This window comes from Puma concolor, chromosome F2 (genome assembly GCF_028749965.1).
Source record: "Puma concolor isolate L17-30 chromosome F2, mPumCon1.1.hap2, whole genome shotgun sequence".
In the NCBI taxonomy this organism is placed as follows: domain Eukaryota; kingdom Metazoa; phylum Chordata; class Mammalia; order Carnivora; family Felidae; genus Puma; species Puma concolor.
Window position 1 is genome coordinate 43,982,981 of NC_141684.1, and position 15,861 is coordinate 43,998,841.

Sequence of the window (15,861 nt, forward strand, 5' to 3'; positions counted from 1 at the left end):
TGGATTTAATTGAACAGAGTCTTTAAGTCAGCTGTTTGAAATATGTTCAGAAACTGAAGAAAATCATGTCTAAAGAATTGAAATATGAGAATGATGCCTCACCAAATAAAGCATCTTATTATAGAAATGTAAGTTATGTATACTTAAAAAAAAACAAATAGATTTTCTTGACTTGAAAAATACAATAATTATGAAAATTTTGCCAAGGGACTTCACAGCAGATGTGAACTAGCAGAAGAAATCAGGGAACATGAAGAGAAGCTAATTGAGATTATCCTTTCTGAGAAACGTGAAAAGAGTGAATGAAGAATGACAAAAAATGAACAGAGACACAGAGACCTGTGGGACACATACCAATCTATGTATACCATAGTATAATACCATAATACCATAATCCATAATACCAATCTATGTATAATCCATAATACCAATCTATGTATAATAATAATTCTACAATGAAAGGAGGGAGAAAAATGGTCAGAAAGGATATTGAAAAAAATAATACCCCAAAACTTCCCTAATTTGATGAAAAACTTTAATTTTTTTTAATCCAAGAACTTTAATAAATTTCAGGTAGGATAAACTAAAGGGATCCACACTGGGCCATATTATAGTCAAACTGTTGAAAGTCAAACATAAAGAGTGAATCTTGAAAACAGCAGAGAAAAGTAACAAACACATGACATATGATGTACTGAAAGCAATAGACTGCCAAACAAGAATTCTATATCTAGCACAGCTATCCTTCAAAAACAGGAGAAATTAAGATGTTTTTGGATAAATAAAACCAGATGATTTGTTAATAGCACACCTGCCCTGCAAGGAAACACTACAGGGAGTCCTGTAGGCTGGAAGAAAGTATACAAGACAGTAAATTTGAATCCACATCCATAAACAAACAACAAAACCAAAACTAACACCAGTAAAGGTAACAGCATAGATAAATATACTAGATGACTACGTATAGTTTTTGTATAGTTTTGTATAGTTTTGTATGACTACGTATACTAGATGACTATGTAACTTTTTTTCTTCTCCTTGCTAATTTATGAGATGCTGCTAAAGCAGTACTGAGATGGTAATTTATACCTGTTAACCAGTATGTTTATAAAGAAGAAAACAGTAACCTAACTTTCTGCTTAAACAAGTTAGAATATGAAGAGCAAAATAATCCCAAAGCAACCTGAAGGAAGGAAATAATAAGGATTAAAATGGAAATAACATACAGAAGAGAAAAACAATAGAAAAAAATCAGGAAAATCAAAAGTTTATTATTTAGAAAGATCAACACAATTGAAAAACCTTTAGTTTTAGTTACACTATCTACAAAAAAAAAGAACACTCAAATTACTAATATCATTAATGATATTAGTATGTTACTATCAACCTTATGGATATAAAATGGATTATAAAGGAATACTATAAACAGTTGTATGCTAAAAATATATAACCTGGTGAAACAATACTAATACTACTTCTGATGCAAATCTACCAGAACTCTGATCATTGCTAGTGGGAATGTGAAACAATATAGCCACTCTGGAAAATGGCGTGGCAGTTTCTTACAAAGTTAAAATATAGACTTGCCATATGACTCAGCAGTCCTACTCTAGATGAATTGAAAGAAAACTTGTGTTCATATAAAAACCCGTACACCTGTGTTTATAGGTATCTCTTGTAGTATTTGCTAAATACTAGACATAACCCAAATGCACTTTAGTGAGTGAATGGATAAACAAACTCTGGTACCTCCACATAATGGAATGCTAGTCAGCAATAGAGAAGAATGAATTGGTGATACATACAACTTAGGTGAAACTTAAAGGACTTACGCTGAATAAAAGAAGCCATTGCCATATTATTGAAAAGACAGAGCTACAGAAATGGACAGTAGAACAAGGGTTGCCAGGAACTATGGGTAGGAGGAGGGATGGATATACAAGGACAGCACAGGGAGTTTTTTGGAATGGGAGAACTCTATTCTGTACCCCGATTATGGTAGTAATTACATGAATCTGTACAGAAGCATTAAAATTCATAGAACTGTATACCAAAAGGAAAAAAGCCAATTTCGCTGTATGTTAATTTAAAAATAAAATATAATAAATAGTATTATAGGATTATATCGGAGAGAGGAAGCATAAATCACTCAATCAGGAAGCTTGGGGATAGAGAGAAAAAGCTTTTGTTAACCTAACTATGCCATAGGAAATGAAAATACAGAAATGTGATGAATGGTGCCATTGAACAGAGAAATTAGATAATTGAGGTCCCAGATGAGCTTCATAGTCTTAAATTATCCAGGTTTCCTTTCATATAAAATGTAATGAGCAGAAGTGCCTTGGTGGCTTGGTCGGTTTAGTGTTCAGCCTCTGCTCAGATCATGATATCCTGGTTCGTGAGTTCAAGCCCTGTATTGAGCTTGCTGCTGTCAGCACAGAGCCAGCTTCGGATCCTCTGTCCCCCTCTCTCTCTCAGCCCTTCCCCCACTCCCACTCTCTCTCTCTCTCTCAAAAGGAAATAAACATTAAAAAATAAATAAATAAAATGTAATGAGCAATTGCCAAACAGCTATTTTGGTTACTGCATTATTGATATAACCAAAATCAGACCTGTGTCCAAGAAGCCATATACATATAAAATCTATATTATTATATGTAAATTATATACGTATGTGCAGGTGTGTGTGTGTATTTTTTCTAAGTTAAATACTCAGGAGGCAGGGGCTTCTGTATTTTACATTTTTTTATAATCCTGTGGTCATAGGTATCTTTCTTGAAGCCATAAAAAATTTAAATGTTGAAAACCTCTTTGGGTATAATAGAAATATCTAGTTTTGGTTATAAAGAACTTGACGAAGTCCCCTGTAAACGTTTTCACTTCGTAGACTGAAACTTCATTCTTCAGTCTATACTTTTGGACATCATAGTCAGCAAGCAGAATGCTAAATTAATGACAGATGCACTATTTGGAGAAGTACCAGGTGTAAATAATTTTTAAAACCATCTATTTATTATAAATACATTTTCAAATGTTCCTATCAAATTTAATATAAATCTAGAGGTATTATTCTCTAAGAGATTACAGGAGTTGAATTGAAATGGAACACATTTAACCAAGAAGTTATACAACAAGTGAAGTAGGGCGATGAATCCCCACTCTAACGTTGACTCTTAGGTATGTATTTGAATCTGTTTTATGACAGACACATCATCCAGAGTAAAACATATGTGTATGAAAAACATTTGGGTGAAGACAATCCTTTTTTAATTTTTCCCCCTTGCACCCGAAGATTATTATAGACCATATATAAAACAATAAATGACTTTTTGGCTTCAAATCTATCATCTTCCAATTTCTCTTTTGATTCTTCTTATAAATTTGTTTTGTAACCCTGAGTGGAAGCATTTGATGTGTCACCATTTTCATTGTTCTGAACTGTTTATATCTCAGCAGGAGTAATGACATGAATAGTTTGACTGTTCAGATGTGAAATCAGAGTGAACACTTGTCAACGCTTTTTCAACAAAATTAAATGTTGCTAATTTTAAATGGGTCAGAGTAATATTTTTCTGTATTTTATTCATTCTATAATTTAAATTTAGATCATTTGATGTACATTTTTACAATTGGCTCATTTCTGGATCATTAAACCTTATCATCAAATAATATTTATTAAGCTTCTGCATGTTCATAGATCCAGAATGACTGCTATATGATAGCAGTTAAGAAAATAACATACACTGACTCTTTTAAAAAAAAAAAGAAACACATAGCTCTTCAGTTAAAGAAACACTTTTATGTATCTAATGAACACAAATAGAGCGTTTTTTTCATTACTCCCATCCATATGACTCACTTCTTCCTGCCATTTCTAATTCTAAAAATCTATATGGAATTTTAAGGGCACTTTTGGATCATTAGCAAATACATTAATATTTGCACATAATTTTTTATAATATACTATTGTGTAGATGAACTGCTTTCAGATTTATTTCAGTGTGGGGAAGATGTGGAAACTAAAGTTAGAAGTTGTATTACTTACATAAAGGAGATACAGGGGAAAGATTTGGAAAGAAACCAGTCATGAAGGAAAAGGAGTAAGATGGAAACAAGGCAAACTAAGGAGAATGTAAAAGAGAGATTATATGGTCATATGCTAACTCCCATAGAGTGACAGATTGTATTTGAGACCCATTGACCCAGTTCTTAATTAAAAGTTTGGTTAACAAAATAGTGTATTATTCTAATGAATGCTTTTGTTATTGTTGTTTGTTGTTGTTGTTAAATCTATTTTCTTCCCAGGTTATGTAACTCATTAGTTACATACAGGTTACACACAAACTCAGTTTTGTTATTCATTAGTGGTGACATCAAATGATATACAAAAAAGGAAGTTTGGTGATACTAACTTAATTTTTATTCATCTTTGGTAATGAAGTGTGGTAAAGGAGATTGAAACTATTATCTGAATGTAGCTAACCTACATATTTATCTAGCAGTATTTATTTTGTCCTCTATTAAGAACAAACGAAAGTTAAATATGCATTTTTCTAATGAACTCAGTGACTAAAAGTTAAGTACTTACAGATTCTTAGTTTCTTATTCACAGAAAACTTGAGGATATTCCTCAAATTGATTATTTGGAAACTTAATATATCATTAATAAAATAATTTGTAATGAGCTCTTATTCTTCATTTAGGAAAATAAAGTTAGCTTTACGTATTAATGGGACCTTATGTATACTCATTTGCCCATTTGTTCTTAAATGCTTCCAAAAGGCTTACTGTCTTTACTTTAAACATCTTACTCTCTCAAATAAGTTTTTATCTTTTTAGCTCTTCACTGCACACCAAATCAAAGATGTCTGTTGACTCTTCTTCCTTTAAAATCAAGAGAGGAGGAGAGGTTGACCTTAGGGTGACAAGTTTATGGCTTCCATAACTGGGAGCTACTTTTCAACTCCGTGTCCCAGGTTTACTGTATTTAAACATTCTTGGACATTTCAGATGGCTGTTAAACTTGAATTATATATAAGCATAACTCATTGCCTGAAATTATTTCTTTTTAGGTAAACAAGATTATAAAAAAACCAAACCTATTTTACGAGCAACCAAATTAAAAGCAGAAGCAAAGAAAACAGCAATAGGCATAAAGGTACCTGTATTTGGTAACTTTAAAGTTTGATATATGCATGCCATTTCATTTTCTAAAACTGGATTGCATGAATGTTGAATTCTAAATGTTTTATGACATTTCAAAATCAAAGTCGAATGCCAGAATTGAAGGTTTTTATAAAGAATTTGTTTAATGGGAAACATCATTCCAATTCTGAGACTTGACTTGGTCTTAAAATAAAACACAATGTCGCGTAAGGGAACCGGTTATACTTAAAGTTGAAATTTATTTTTTCTCTAGCTACTGTGTATATTGTTCAAACAGTTCAGTGATTTATGTGGCCTGAATAAAAAAATTTCTTTCATTTTCAATAAGTTTACTTTTATGGTTATTGAAATTTTAGTTATAATTATATATACTTAGATCATTCATGTGTGTAATTTTACTCTGTGCATTACTATTCTTGCCAGTACTCTCTATTATAAAATTCTAATGATGTCCCCAAACTTGTTCTTTTAGAAAATCAGTGTTTTAACTGCTTAAGAGGGATAAATGCATCTGAGAATGATGTTAGCAGATACTAATCCAATGTGTTAGCACAATGAAGTTCAACAAAATTACATGTACATTATTACTCATGTCCATTTTTTGCCAAATATTTAGAGGTTAATCAAACTGTAAATACAAAAATTAACTTGACAGTTGTGCTGTCAAATGTGCAAAATTAAAGTGACTAGTATATATACTTTATTTAAATATTAAAATGTTAAAAAGAGATTTTGGTTTTATCTGGCAGATGAAAAATCAATTTTTCTAAGTTATAGCTTATAGCAAATGCCAAGGTATTACTACCAAGCCGTAACAGCTGTTGAACTGCCAGATGATATATTTGGTTGTCTTCCAGAATTTGCTATTATGATCACGAAACACTGCCTTCTTTTTACTCCTGATTGCTGATTTTGATCAAGCATTGCCGTGTGATACGGTATGTTTTCACAACAACAATCTCAGTTAGTGCTGTTGTGTCAGTTTTTAATGAAAAAAGTGAATTGCCTTTTTGTTTAAAAGAGAGATGATTAATCTTTTGGAGTTTTCTTCTAATTTCACATGAAATTTTATTCATCTGTAAAATTATTTCTGTGACATCATCTTTCTAAAAGTAATACCTGGGTTTGTTTCGTTTTTGTTTTGTGGGTTTTTTGTTTGTTTGTTTGTTTGTTTGTTTTGTTTTGTTTTGTTTTGTTTTACAATTAGTTACCTGATGGTTGTCTCTTGTAGTGAGAGCATTATTTGTCATTTTCCACCAAGGCACTTATGTCCCTCACTTATCTCTCACAATGCAGTGTTTTGGTTTCTTTTGTTTTGTTTTGTTTTGTTTTGTTTTGTTTTGTTTTGTTTTAAAGAAAGATAATGGTGTAGCAAAATCCACTTGTGGCACAATATAATGAGCAACTACAAATTCGAATTTGAGATATAGTGCAACCACTCATTTACTAATATATGCACATCCTCTTTTGTTTTTTCTTATAGTTTTTGTTATTATTTCAATTTGAGGGAATGACTTTAGTATGAGATAAATCTACCTTACAGCACAATTATCTAATATCTTTTTATAAACCATGTAGAATATAAGCAAATTCTTTTTATGAGAAAAAAATTTTTCTGATTTCATTTATGATTTAAAGTATGTACAAAAGAACTTCTAACTGACATCAGAACATAGCTCCTTTTCAATAAGCTGCATATCATTTTGATTTGTAAACCTATGGTAAACAAAACCCTTAACTTTAAGCATTGTTTACTTTGCTTGAAAAATTATTTGAAGAGCCCATTAAAATGATATGAAACTTTTTAGAATCAGAACCATGGAGGTGTTTTACATTTCAGATCTGGCATACTAATTAGTTTGCCCTGTCAAACTTTGATTGCCTTGTCATTTTAGCATAGGATTTTAAATAACGAAGTTTCTTTCAGCAATTGCCATTTAATGCTGTTTAATTTCCCCAGTGAGTGATTTTATCCATATTGATAATGTCAGAGAAGCAACTAAGGACTAATGAACATCAAACATGTTTGACTCTTATCTCGTTGATATAGGATGACCATAATAGTACAATATTTTATCACTTTACTACTTATTTTTAGAATGAATCCTAGTTAGGCTCTTAAAATAATTTAAATCTATAGAAAATATGAACAGATGCATGGAATAGAAAAATAACAGCAATATCAACACTGAACACAGAATAAAGAGCCCTAGGATCACATTCTTCTTGCCTCTTACTATTACCATCGTCTCGCCAGTCTGAGCTGGCATATTTGCAAAATGGTGAATATACCATTCCCTCACAGGGATGTCAGGAGAGTTAAATAACACAATGAGAGCACTTAACATTGAACCTAGTGCACAGAATTCACTGTGAATGGTTAGCTGATGGAGAAGATATTTCTCTGAATTAGCCATTACTGGTTTGTACAAATAAGACTTCCCTTGGGTGTTTGTCATTGGCCTTCAGATCCCCTGCTTCAACTAAGTCTGTATTGTGTCATTATATTATATATTATAAAATGTTCTCGGTTTTGCTTTGGAGATACCAAGATTACTGTTATAAAGTTTTCAAAGTATTGCATCATTTTAATATACTTTATGTATAGATTATATAAATCTTACTCAACCCTTCATTATTTATTTAGAAATGCTGTAAGTATTACAGTGTTGTAGAACCTGTAAGAAAGAAAGATGAGTAAGACAGGAGATTTCCTTACCATACAAAATCAACAGTATTGATTGAGAAAACTGGGACCAGCGATATAAAGAACTACACAATGTAGTCTTTATGCTCAAAGACTTTTAGCACTTTTTTGTAAATGTATGTTTGGTGACAGAAAATGTTTTGAGAGACCAGTAATGATTTAGAATAAGATGTGACTATTACTGTGTCAAAATCTAGAATTAATTTCTTTTTAGAAGCTGTTTTATTTCCTATGTCTTACCAATGTTAATAAAATGTTATAATTTATGACCCAGTATGAAATGAGTGCCACCTAAAAAATATTTGTACAACTAATATTTGCTATTTGGTTGATGTTCAGTTAGATTATTTTTCAAGAACTACAACATGAGTAAAGTTTTTTAGAGTGTAAATACCCATGTTTTCTAGTATTTAGGAGGAAAAAGATAATTTATATGTGTTAATATGTTTAAATGGCTTATTTGAAAGGTATAATCATAATAAAAGAATAAGGATCAAAAATGTAATTTATCTGTTATACAAATAAAATATTCGAGTGTCAACCATATCCTGCGAACAACCTCTTGGGATGAGCCATCTGGAAATGTTAGTTTTTTGCTTTGTTTTGTTTTGTTTTGTTGGTTATTTCTGATGTAAAACTAAAAATGGCCAGGAGGTGGGGGGTCATAAATGCCTACAGGTCTGTAAGTTATGGTTAGTGTCACCAGCACCCTGAAAGCAGTATTTTCAAATTTTACCATTGTTTTAACCCTTTACACATCCAGTCCCCACAATGCTCATATCCTCAACAGAATAGGGACATTAAAAAAAAAAAAATGATGCAATTCCTCTCCATTCCTAGCCCAACCTCCTGCCCCATATATTCAATAGAATTAATTGAATTAATGGATCCTCTGAAGTTGTATTCTATGAATGTTCTCTGCTTTCTACCCTTAAAACCCTTTTTCGTGCCTCTGGATAGTCTGAAAATGCATAGTGTAGATGATAAAGAGTTGTTTGAAGGGACGAGGAGCAGTTGAAAAGCAGCAATTAGAGGTGATTATCAAATGAGATGGAGATGATGGCCTCCAATCAAGAGTAAAAACTACATTCTTGCTTTAAGCTTGTGCGGACGGTGACTGCTGTTGGACAATTTTGTTGTCCACTATACAGAACAGATGGAGTTTGCAGTTGTGTGTCACTTGTTTATTACAGCCTCTTAAAATTAGTAGCTGTGTAACCAGATGGGTCTGGGAGCACAGCTGTGGGTATAAGAATATAAATGAAACCTGTCTGATGCCGCCATGCCCTTTCGAGATGCCAGTGTTCCAACTGCAACAAAGAAAAACTCACTTTCATTTGACATTATATTGATGTATCAGGTTTAAAAAAATCAAATCTTACAAAAACAGTTGACACTGACTCTGTCAACTCCATGATTCTCATCAATTGCTTATTTTCATAGTTTGGAAATCTAAATCAACGTAACTTTGAAGCTAAATATCTGTATAAAGCACCCATTTGTAATTTCAACATCCAGGTAAAAATTTCGTGTTTATTCTAAATCAAATTCATTTTAATGTTTTTAAAGTTTATTAGGGGGCGTATGTTGAATTATTAATTGTACATTCTGATGAAATGTAAAATATATTCATGTAAATGCAAATAAACTGCTTCTCCATAAAACAATGCCAGGAATGGGTGTGATACACAATTGAAAATTAGAAAGGCATATTAGGCTCTTTAGGGTATGAAACTGGCATTAGTTGCTCTTTTTTCTCTTTTTAGCTAAATGATATGTTAATATTGAGAACATTTCTTAATGGTGTGTGTGTGTATACAACATAGTACATACCATATATTTCATTATACATGAAGTTTATAGACTTTTTAAGAGATAATGGGATTTTTGCCATAATACATACAGTAAATTTTCGACCTCCATTTTAATTAACTAATATGACCCACACCAAATCACCAGATGAAATATTCAGAATCACCCTTCACAGTTCTGATAAATTACCCCGTGTCATCCTCCATGAGCTAAAAGTACTGTTTTGTTTCCCCACATTATAAACTATAGGATTTAGAGTTTAAAAATTAGAGTTTCAACAAAATAATATTTAATAAAGTTTTGCAGAGACATTAGTTAGAAACTGGTTGTAATAGGAGTTTCTTCCCATTAGAAAAAGAAAGATAGATGTTTTAAAAATCTGTGTCCAAAAGCTATAACTAATAACAAATGTATTGAAGCAGTAAATAAAATTAGGCCTACTCCACTAGAGAACAGGCAAACTGTGAGCATGAACCACACTGCTTGCACTGGCGTCTTCATATCCAAACTATGCAAATATTAAAATTACAAATTTTAATTTTGCTATGAGAAAAGCACAAACAAATTAAATGGAAATAATAGTAGGAATGAGTCACCCACTGATGTACTTGTCAGTGCAGTGCGTGTTGTCAGGTACAAAATAAGTTACTTTACTTCATGACAAGAAGTGATAATCACAAAGAATGTGATTATTAGGTTCAAACTATTATTCTAGATGATGGAATTATATGGTGATTTTATCTGATGAAACTCATAACATTAACCAATCTCTTCATCAATTTCAACCCTTTTTTTTTTTTTTTTCTTTTTTCCTCCTCAGGAAGTTGGCCTCGTACTTGCAGCTATATTGGCCCTCCTACTGGCTTTCTATGCTTTCTTTTATCTCAGACTGTCCACAGATGTTGACCCTGATCTGAAACCAGATGAAGATTAGCTGAACAGCAATCAATGCATTAAAGGGAAATAATTTCATAAAAGCACCCCTTGGGACCAATACTTTCTAAAGTACTGAAACTGGAACATCTTGGATTCTTTCTGCTGGTATTTTTAGTTTTCAGAAATATCTTTTTAAATAGTTGCATAGGATATCAAGAAAAGAACCTTACCTAGCAATGTAGTATAATGTATGCTCCCGGGTACTTTTATAAAAATCTTTGTACTTTGACAGGCAACCTATTCATGGTGCGTTTAGATAAAATGGAAAACAGATCCCAAATTCTTCGGATGTCTTAGCCAATTTATGTGTATAACTTCATCGCTTACAGATTACTGAATCTATTTTTGTTCCATATACATCATAAGTAAAAGTATATATCCTCATTTACAGAAACATTCTCAAATCAGATTCAGAGCCTAAGAAGGAATAAAAAGTCATGGGGAATTTTTCATTTTACAAAGAAGCCCTGCTTTCTTTCCAGACATATTTTATATCATTAGAGGAACTATCTGCACATACATCTACAGTAATCTTTTTCCTTCTTTGCCAACTGTTCAGTGCACATGTGCTCCATCAGAAATGGCACCTGGATGACAGAAGCTCAAAGAGTCACATATGTCTCTAAAATAGAGTTCCTTTCCTCCTGGGCTGTCTGAACTGGTGTAAATACAAAGTTCAGTTGATCTTGATTTTAATTAACTTATTATTCTATTAATATAAACTTGGAATTCTATTTTAATTATGTTGTTCTGACTGCTTGCAGTATCAGTTTGCCCCTCTTGTTAGGGAGATATGTAACAATCTGTCATTTAATTGTGCAGTTTTTTTTTTTTTTTCCACATAACAGTAACGAAGTCCTACCTACTCAGAATAATCTTGTTGGGTTGCCTCTTCAATCTGAACTATACGAAGTGGGTTTACAAAATTACATTTTGTCTCTTGAGAGTTAGTCAATCACAACTGTTTTGTGAAAAATAAATAATGAAAGAAAATGTATGCCTCACTACTCACATAGGTAATTTTTTGTTTATATAAATTTTCAAGATATTTTGCATTTGTTGGAGTATAATAATCAATGTATTCAATATTTTTACTGGTAATGGAGTTTTTAAAATAACTTTAGAACACACGAATACATAAAGCTTTGAAAATGGGAAAATATGTGTCCACAGCACATTTGTTAGCTACTACTACCTTACAGAAAGAAGCATAGAAAATTAATAGTTTGAAACATGTGCACAAAGGGTTTTATATCATATCCATTGTATTTATGAAGAGCAAATAAAATGTTAAGGTTGTTTTCATATTTGCCAAGAGAAGAAAGCCGTTGATAAATTCCCTAGATCTTCTTTGAGACTTTTGCAGATAGTTGACGATGACTGTATAGCATTATGTTCTGTAGAATTTTTTCAAGTAGCATAATTTATTTCATCAACGTGAAAACAGCCAAAAGTTCCAGGATCCTCACAGATCATTTATGCCAAACATCTGAGGGCAAAATTTAGCCAGTGTTATTTACTGGATTCTTCTCCTTGAAATCACAAACTCATGAGACAGACCAAGAGTTCTTATACACTCACCACAGCAGACCAATCCAAGTGGCATTTTTAGGAAAGGTTGCAGCATTTAATGCCATGTGGTATGTCTGTTCGTGAAGTGGGTGGCAAGGGAATATCCAAGCTGGCATTTTGGATATGATGGGCCTTTTCCTTTCCTGAGTGACACGCCACATGTCAAGAAATACTGCTTTTCCCTCACTCCTATCACATTTACGTGAACAATTTTCACTTAGTTCTTTTACCTCCCATATGGTGTTAAAAACAGTCATATCAAATAAAGATTATTTCTAATTTCAGTAGTAGTTTAAATGAGAAGATATATAATAATTTGTTTATTAGATACGTATCCAAGTGAGATATAACAGAATTCACAGTATTTAAAATAGGTGAATATACTCTTGGAAATGTCTGAAAATTCACTACTGTGGAAAAAAAAAATGTTACTGTCCCCTTCTGTTCTTGAGGTGTTCTTTTGAGGGGAAAAAGTTGTTTCTGATAGTAATAAATATTAGTTTATACATAGTATAATTACAGGCAGGTTTCATTACCTCGTTTCATCGATACCCTGAGTCTCTGGCTAGTCCATTTGTATAACTGACCTTACGACGGCTCCAGAGAACCACAAGTCCCAAAGGCGCAACACTGACTTTAATAAATAGCAGGTAAACAGAGACAACAATACAACACTGTTTTCATGAAATGCACATTTTTCATATTCGTATTGTCTGGGAAGCAGCCTGCAGAGAAATCCCAGGTTGAAATCTGGTTTGAATCTCTGAAGACAGGGAGGTGATATTCGGCCTGCATTTTCAGGGGACCACACTTCTGAACAGTGAGCGGTGTTTGGCATAAATCTGAGACTGGCACCAGACACAAATTTCAGGCATGGGTTTTTCTCCTCCAGTAATGCGCTGCTCAGAGGAATTCAAAAGACAAGAACAGAAAAATTGAAGTTAGAATCTATTTGTTAACAGGGTCTGCAGGATAAATTTCAGCTAATGCCGTAGACTTCACATCCAGCCTCAGGGATACTGTGAATGAAGTTCAAAGAGGTGCTGGTTCTTATTTTGCAAAATAAAGCACATATAAATTCACCTGAGAGGAGATACTGTGAAAAGATAACCTCATCTAGGATTTCTTTTAAAACAAATGAACAAAAAGCATATCATAGGACCGATACGGAGTTTGTTTTAAGTTGGCAAATACTTGAAGATTTTCAGTCTTTTTAATTTTTCAGGAATACTTCCACCCCAACCAGTGATTGCAAGATCCTGAAAATATGTTCTTTTCCATTTCTGTAACTCCAGTAGCATAGTGATCTGCACATATTTAATAAATGCATGTTAAAATTTAAGCTAATTTCTTTTAGTCCTCTCAGAGTCTGGTACAGTGCTGCATGTAATAGATGATCAAAAATTATTTGCACAATAAATAAAACTTAGAAATCACTATATTGGTTAACTCCGCATTTAGCATTTATGGTCATTGGATGTACTAGGACAAGTACATGTTTCAGCCTGTTCATTTTAAGATCAAGACAACTAGCGTTAAATTTGCTCTAGAACGGAAACATTGCTCTTTTCTAGGAAACCGAATATGTTATTTTTATCACTATTGTTGAGAAACACACGCAGTGTTTTTAATTTAACTTAGTATACATCCTCACTCCCAACAAAAATAAAACTAAATTTTCATTATAATGCTTAAATTTATGTGAACACTAAAGCACTAGATTTTCCAGATTCTAGAATGATACAGTCAGTGATAATTCAGTAGAGTAAATTATGCTTTATTTAGGCGGGTTTCAGAAATAAAACTTCTAGAAATTAAACTTCCAGCCTTTTCACGTATTTCATCCATAATGTAAGGTTGTTGAGCCAGAGATAAGCACACTTACCTTGGACTTCTCTGGGGAGGTTCCTAACACTTCTCCCTTAGCAGCACTGCCTTCTTTTATTAGAACTGCTCCAATGCAGCCTAGATAGAATGATGTTTGCTAGATTTTGTTCCACTGACATCAGACCTACAATCAGTACAACCCACAGTAAAAAAAAAAAAAAAAGCCTAGCAGATGAATTCAGTGCCAACAGAAACATTTTTACTATTTTATTTTGTATTTTAGGTATGCAGGTGAGTATGGAGGGAGCGGGGAGAGTCACTCAAAGAACTATACCAGTGTGGAAATATCCATAGCGGGCCAGTAAATTCATCTAAAACAATTGAACTGCTGCCCTATTCAACATAGTGCCTCATTCTTAAATAATTTTTTTTTATCCCTAGCAACAGACATGAGATCCTTATTTCAAGAAAAATAAGATACTTTACATGCCAGAAGATTTTTTGATGACAGTACCCCCTCCTATTCTTCATTTTTTAAAACAACAACCAAATTGGTGGGGAGGCAGCCAAAATTTGAGGTACCAGTGCCTCTCGAACAGATGTCGCACCATTATTTTTTAGCTCGTTTAGATGAATAAACATGTTAAACTGTGAAGTATTACATTTTAGATTTTTTCATTAAAAAAAGAGACAATCTGTTTACTGTCCTAATTGAGACAACAATCCTTGTGGTTGCCAGTTTTGGCAGTCATAACAATGAACTATAAATATTTGAACCAACCAAGTAAATGGTGACTATAAAGGCTATAGCATGTGTAAAGTTCTGTTTTCATGGGCACCCATCTTAGTATGGCATTTTTTTTTTTTTCTGACTTCTTCAAATACAATTGTGTAAATCTGAAGTTTCATGGTAAGCCTAAAAGAAATTGATTTCAATATCTAATTTCGTTCTAGTTTATTATCCTTTTTAGTGTTCAGCTATCCATCTGCTTGTAACAAATTGCTTCTGCAGTTGCTCTATTGAATGTGACAAGGCAGGTCTTCATCGGATTGCCTTCTCTGTACTTCCTAGGGATAACACAAAGAAACCAGAGATTTTTTTTTTTCTGTTTTCATATTTACAAAGTGGGGTTAAAGACATTTTAGGTCTCTTAAATTGCAGCAATTAGTCTTTTTTAAGAGAAGGTTTTATAAATAAACCATGTCCAGATATAACCTTGGGTGTAATGTCCATGAGAAGGAGGTCACAGTGTTAGCCGCAGTGGGATGCTTTGCGTGGAACGCTGGTATGCTCACATACCGGTTGGAAGATCAAAGAGAAATCATTCAGACAGAAACAGTTCTTTAGTACGCTAGTTCCCAAACAATAGTCCAGGTAGCGAGTGCGCTTATGGGCATTTGGAGTGCCATCGCTCCCTTTACCTACCCGTCGTCACCTACTCCGACCCTTCGCCTTCTCCTCTGTCTGTTCCAGTTCTAAACTCTAGGCAGTCTTTAACAACATTCCCTTTCTCAGTTTGTATGAACCTCACATGTACGTTAGGTCATACTTAAGTTTGTACTTACTATGTTAACTGCCTCTACTCTGTTGCTTAAAATGAAGATTGATCCTCATCTGCTTTTCCCACTATCTCTCACTTCTTACTACTGGCTTCTTTTTTATCACTAACCACATGCATTACACAAAACTAGAGAGAAGAGGATAATGAACCCCAGTGTACCCATCACCTAAACTGAACAATTATCAATATTTTGCCATTCGTTTGTGTTTCCCCCATTTTTTTTTTTTTTTTGTAACCTGAGGTATTTTAAAGCAAATCCTAAATAAGAAGACATTTTAC

At 33.0% G+C, this 15,861-nt stretch overlaps 1 protein-coding gene across 10 annotated transcripts in view; it reads left to right on the forward strand.

Annotated features, from left to right (window-relative positions):
• TRIQK (triple QxxK/R motif containing) overlaps positions 1–15,861 on the forward strand; it is a 280,870-nt gene that overhangs the window by 73,638 nt on the left and 191,371 nt on the right. For 9 of the 10 annotated variants that reach the window (XM_086695585.1, XM_086695587.1, XM_086695582.1 and 6 more), the window contains one exon: positions 5,073–5,158. In XM_086695585.1, the coding sequence (XP_086551711.1) occupies positions 5,073–5,158 (86 nt within the window). Of the gene's footprint in view, positions 1–5,072; positions 5,159–10,505; positions 13,631–15,861 lie in introns of those variants that run through there. The other variant, XM_086695592.1, reaches the window with a different exon arrangement.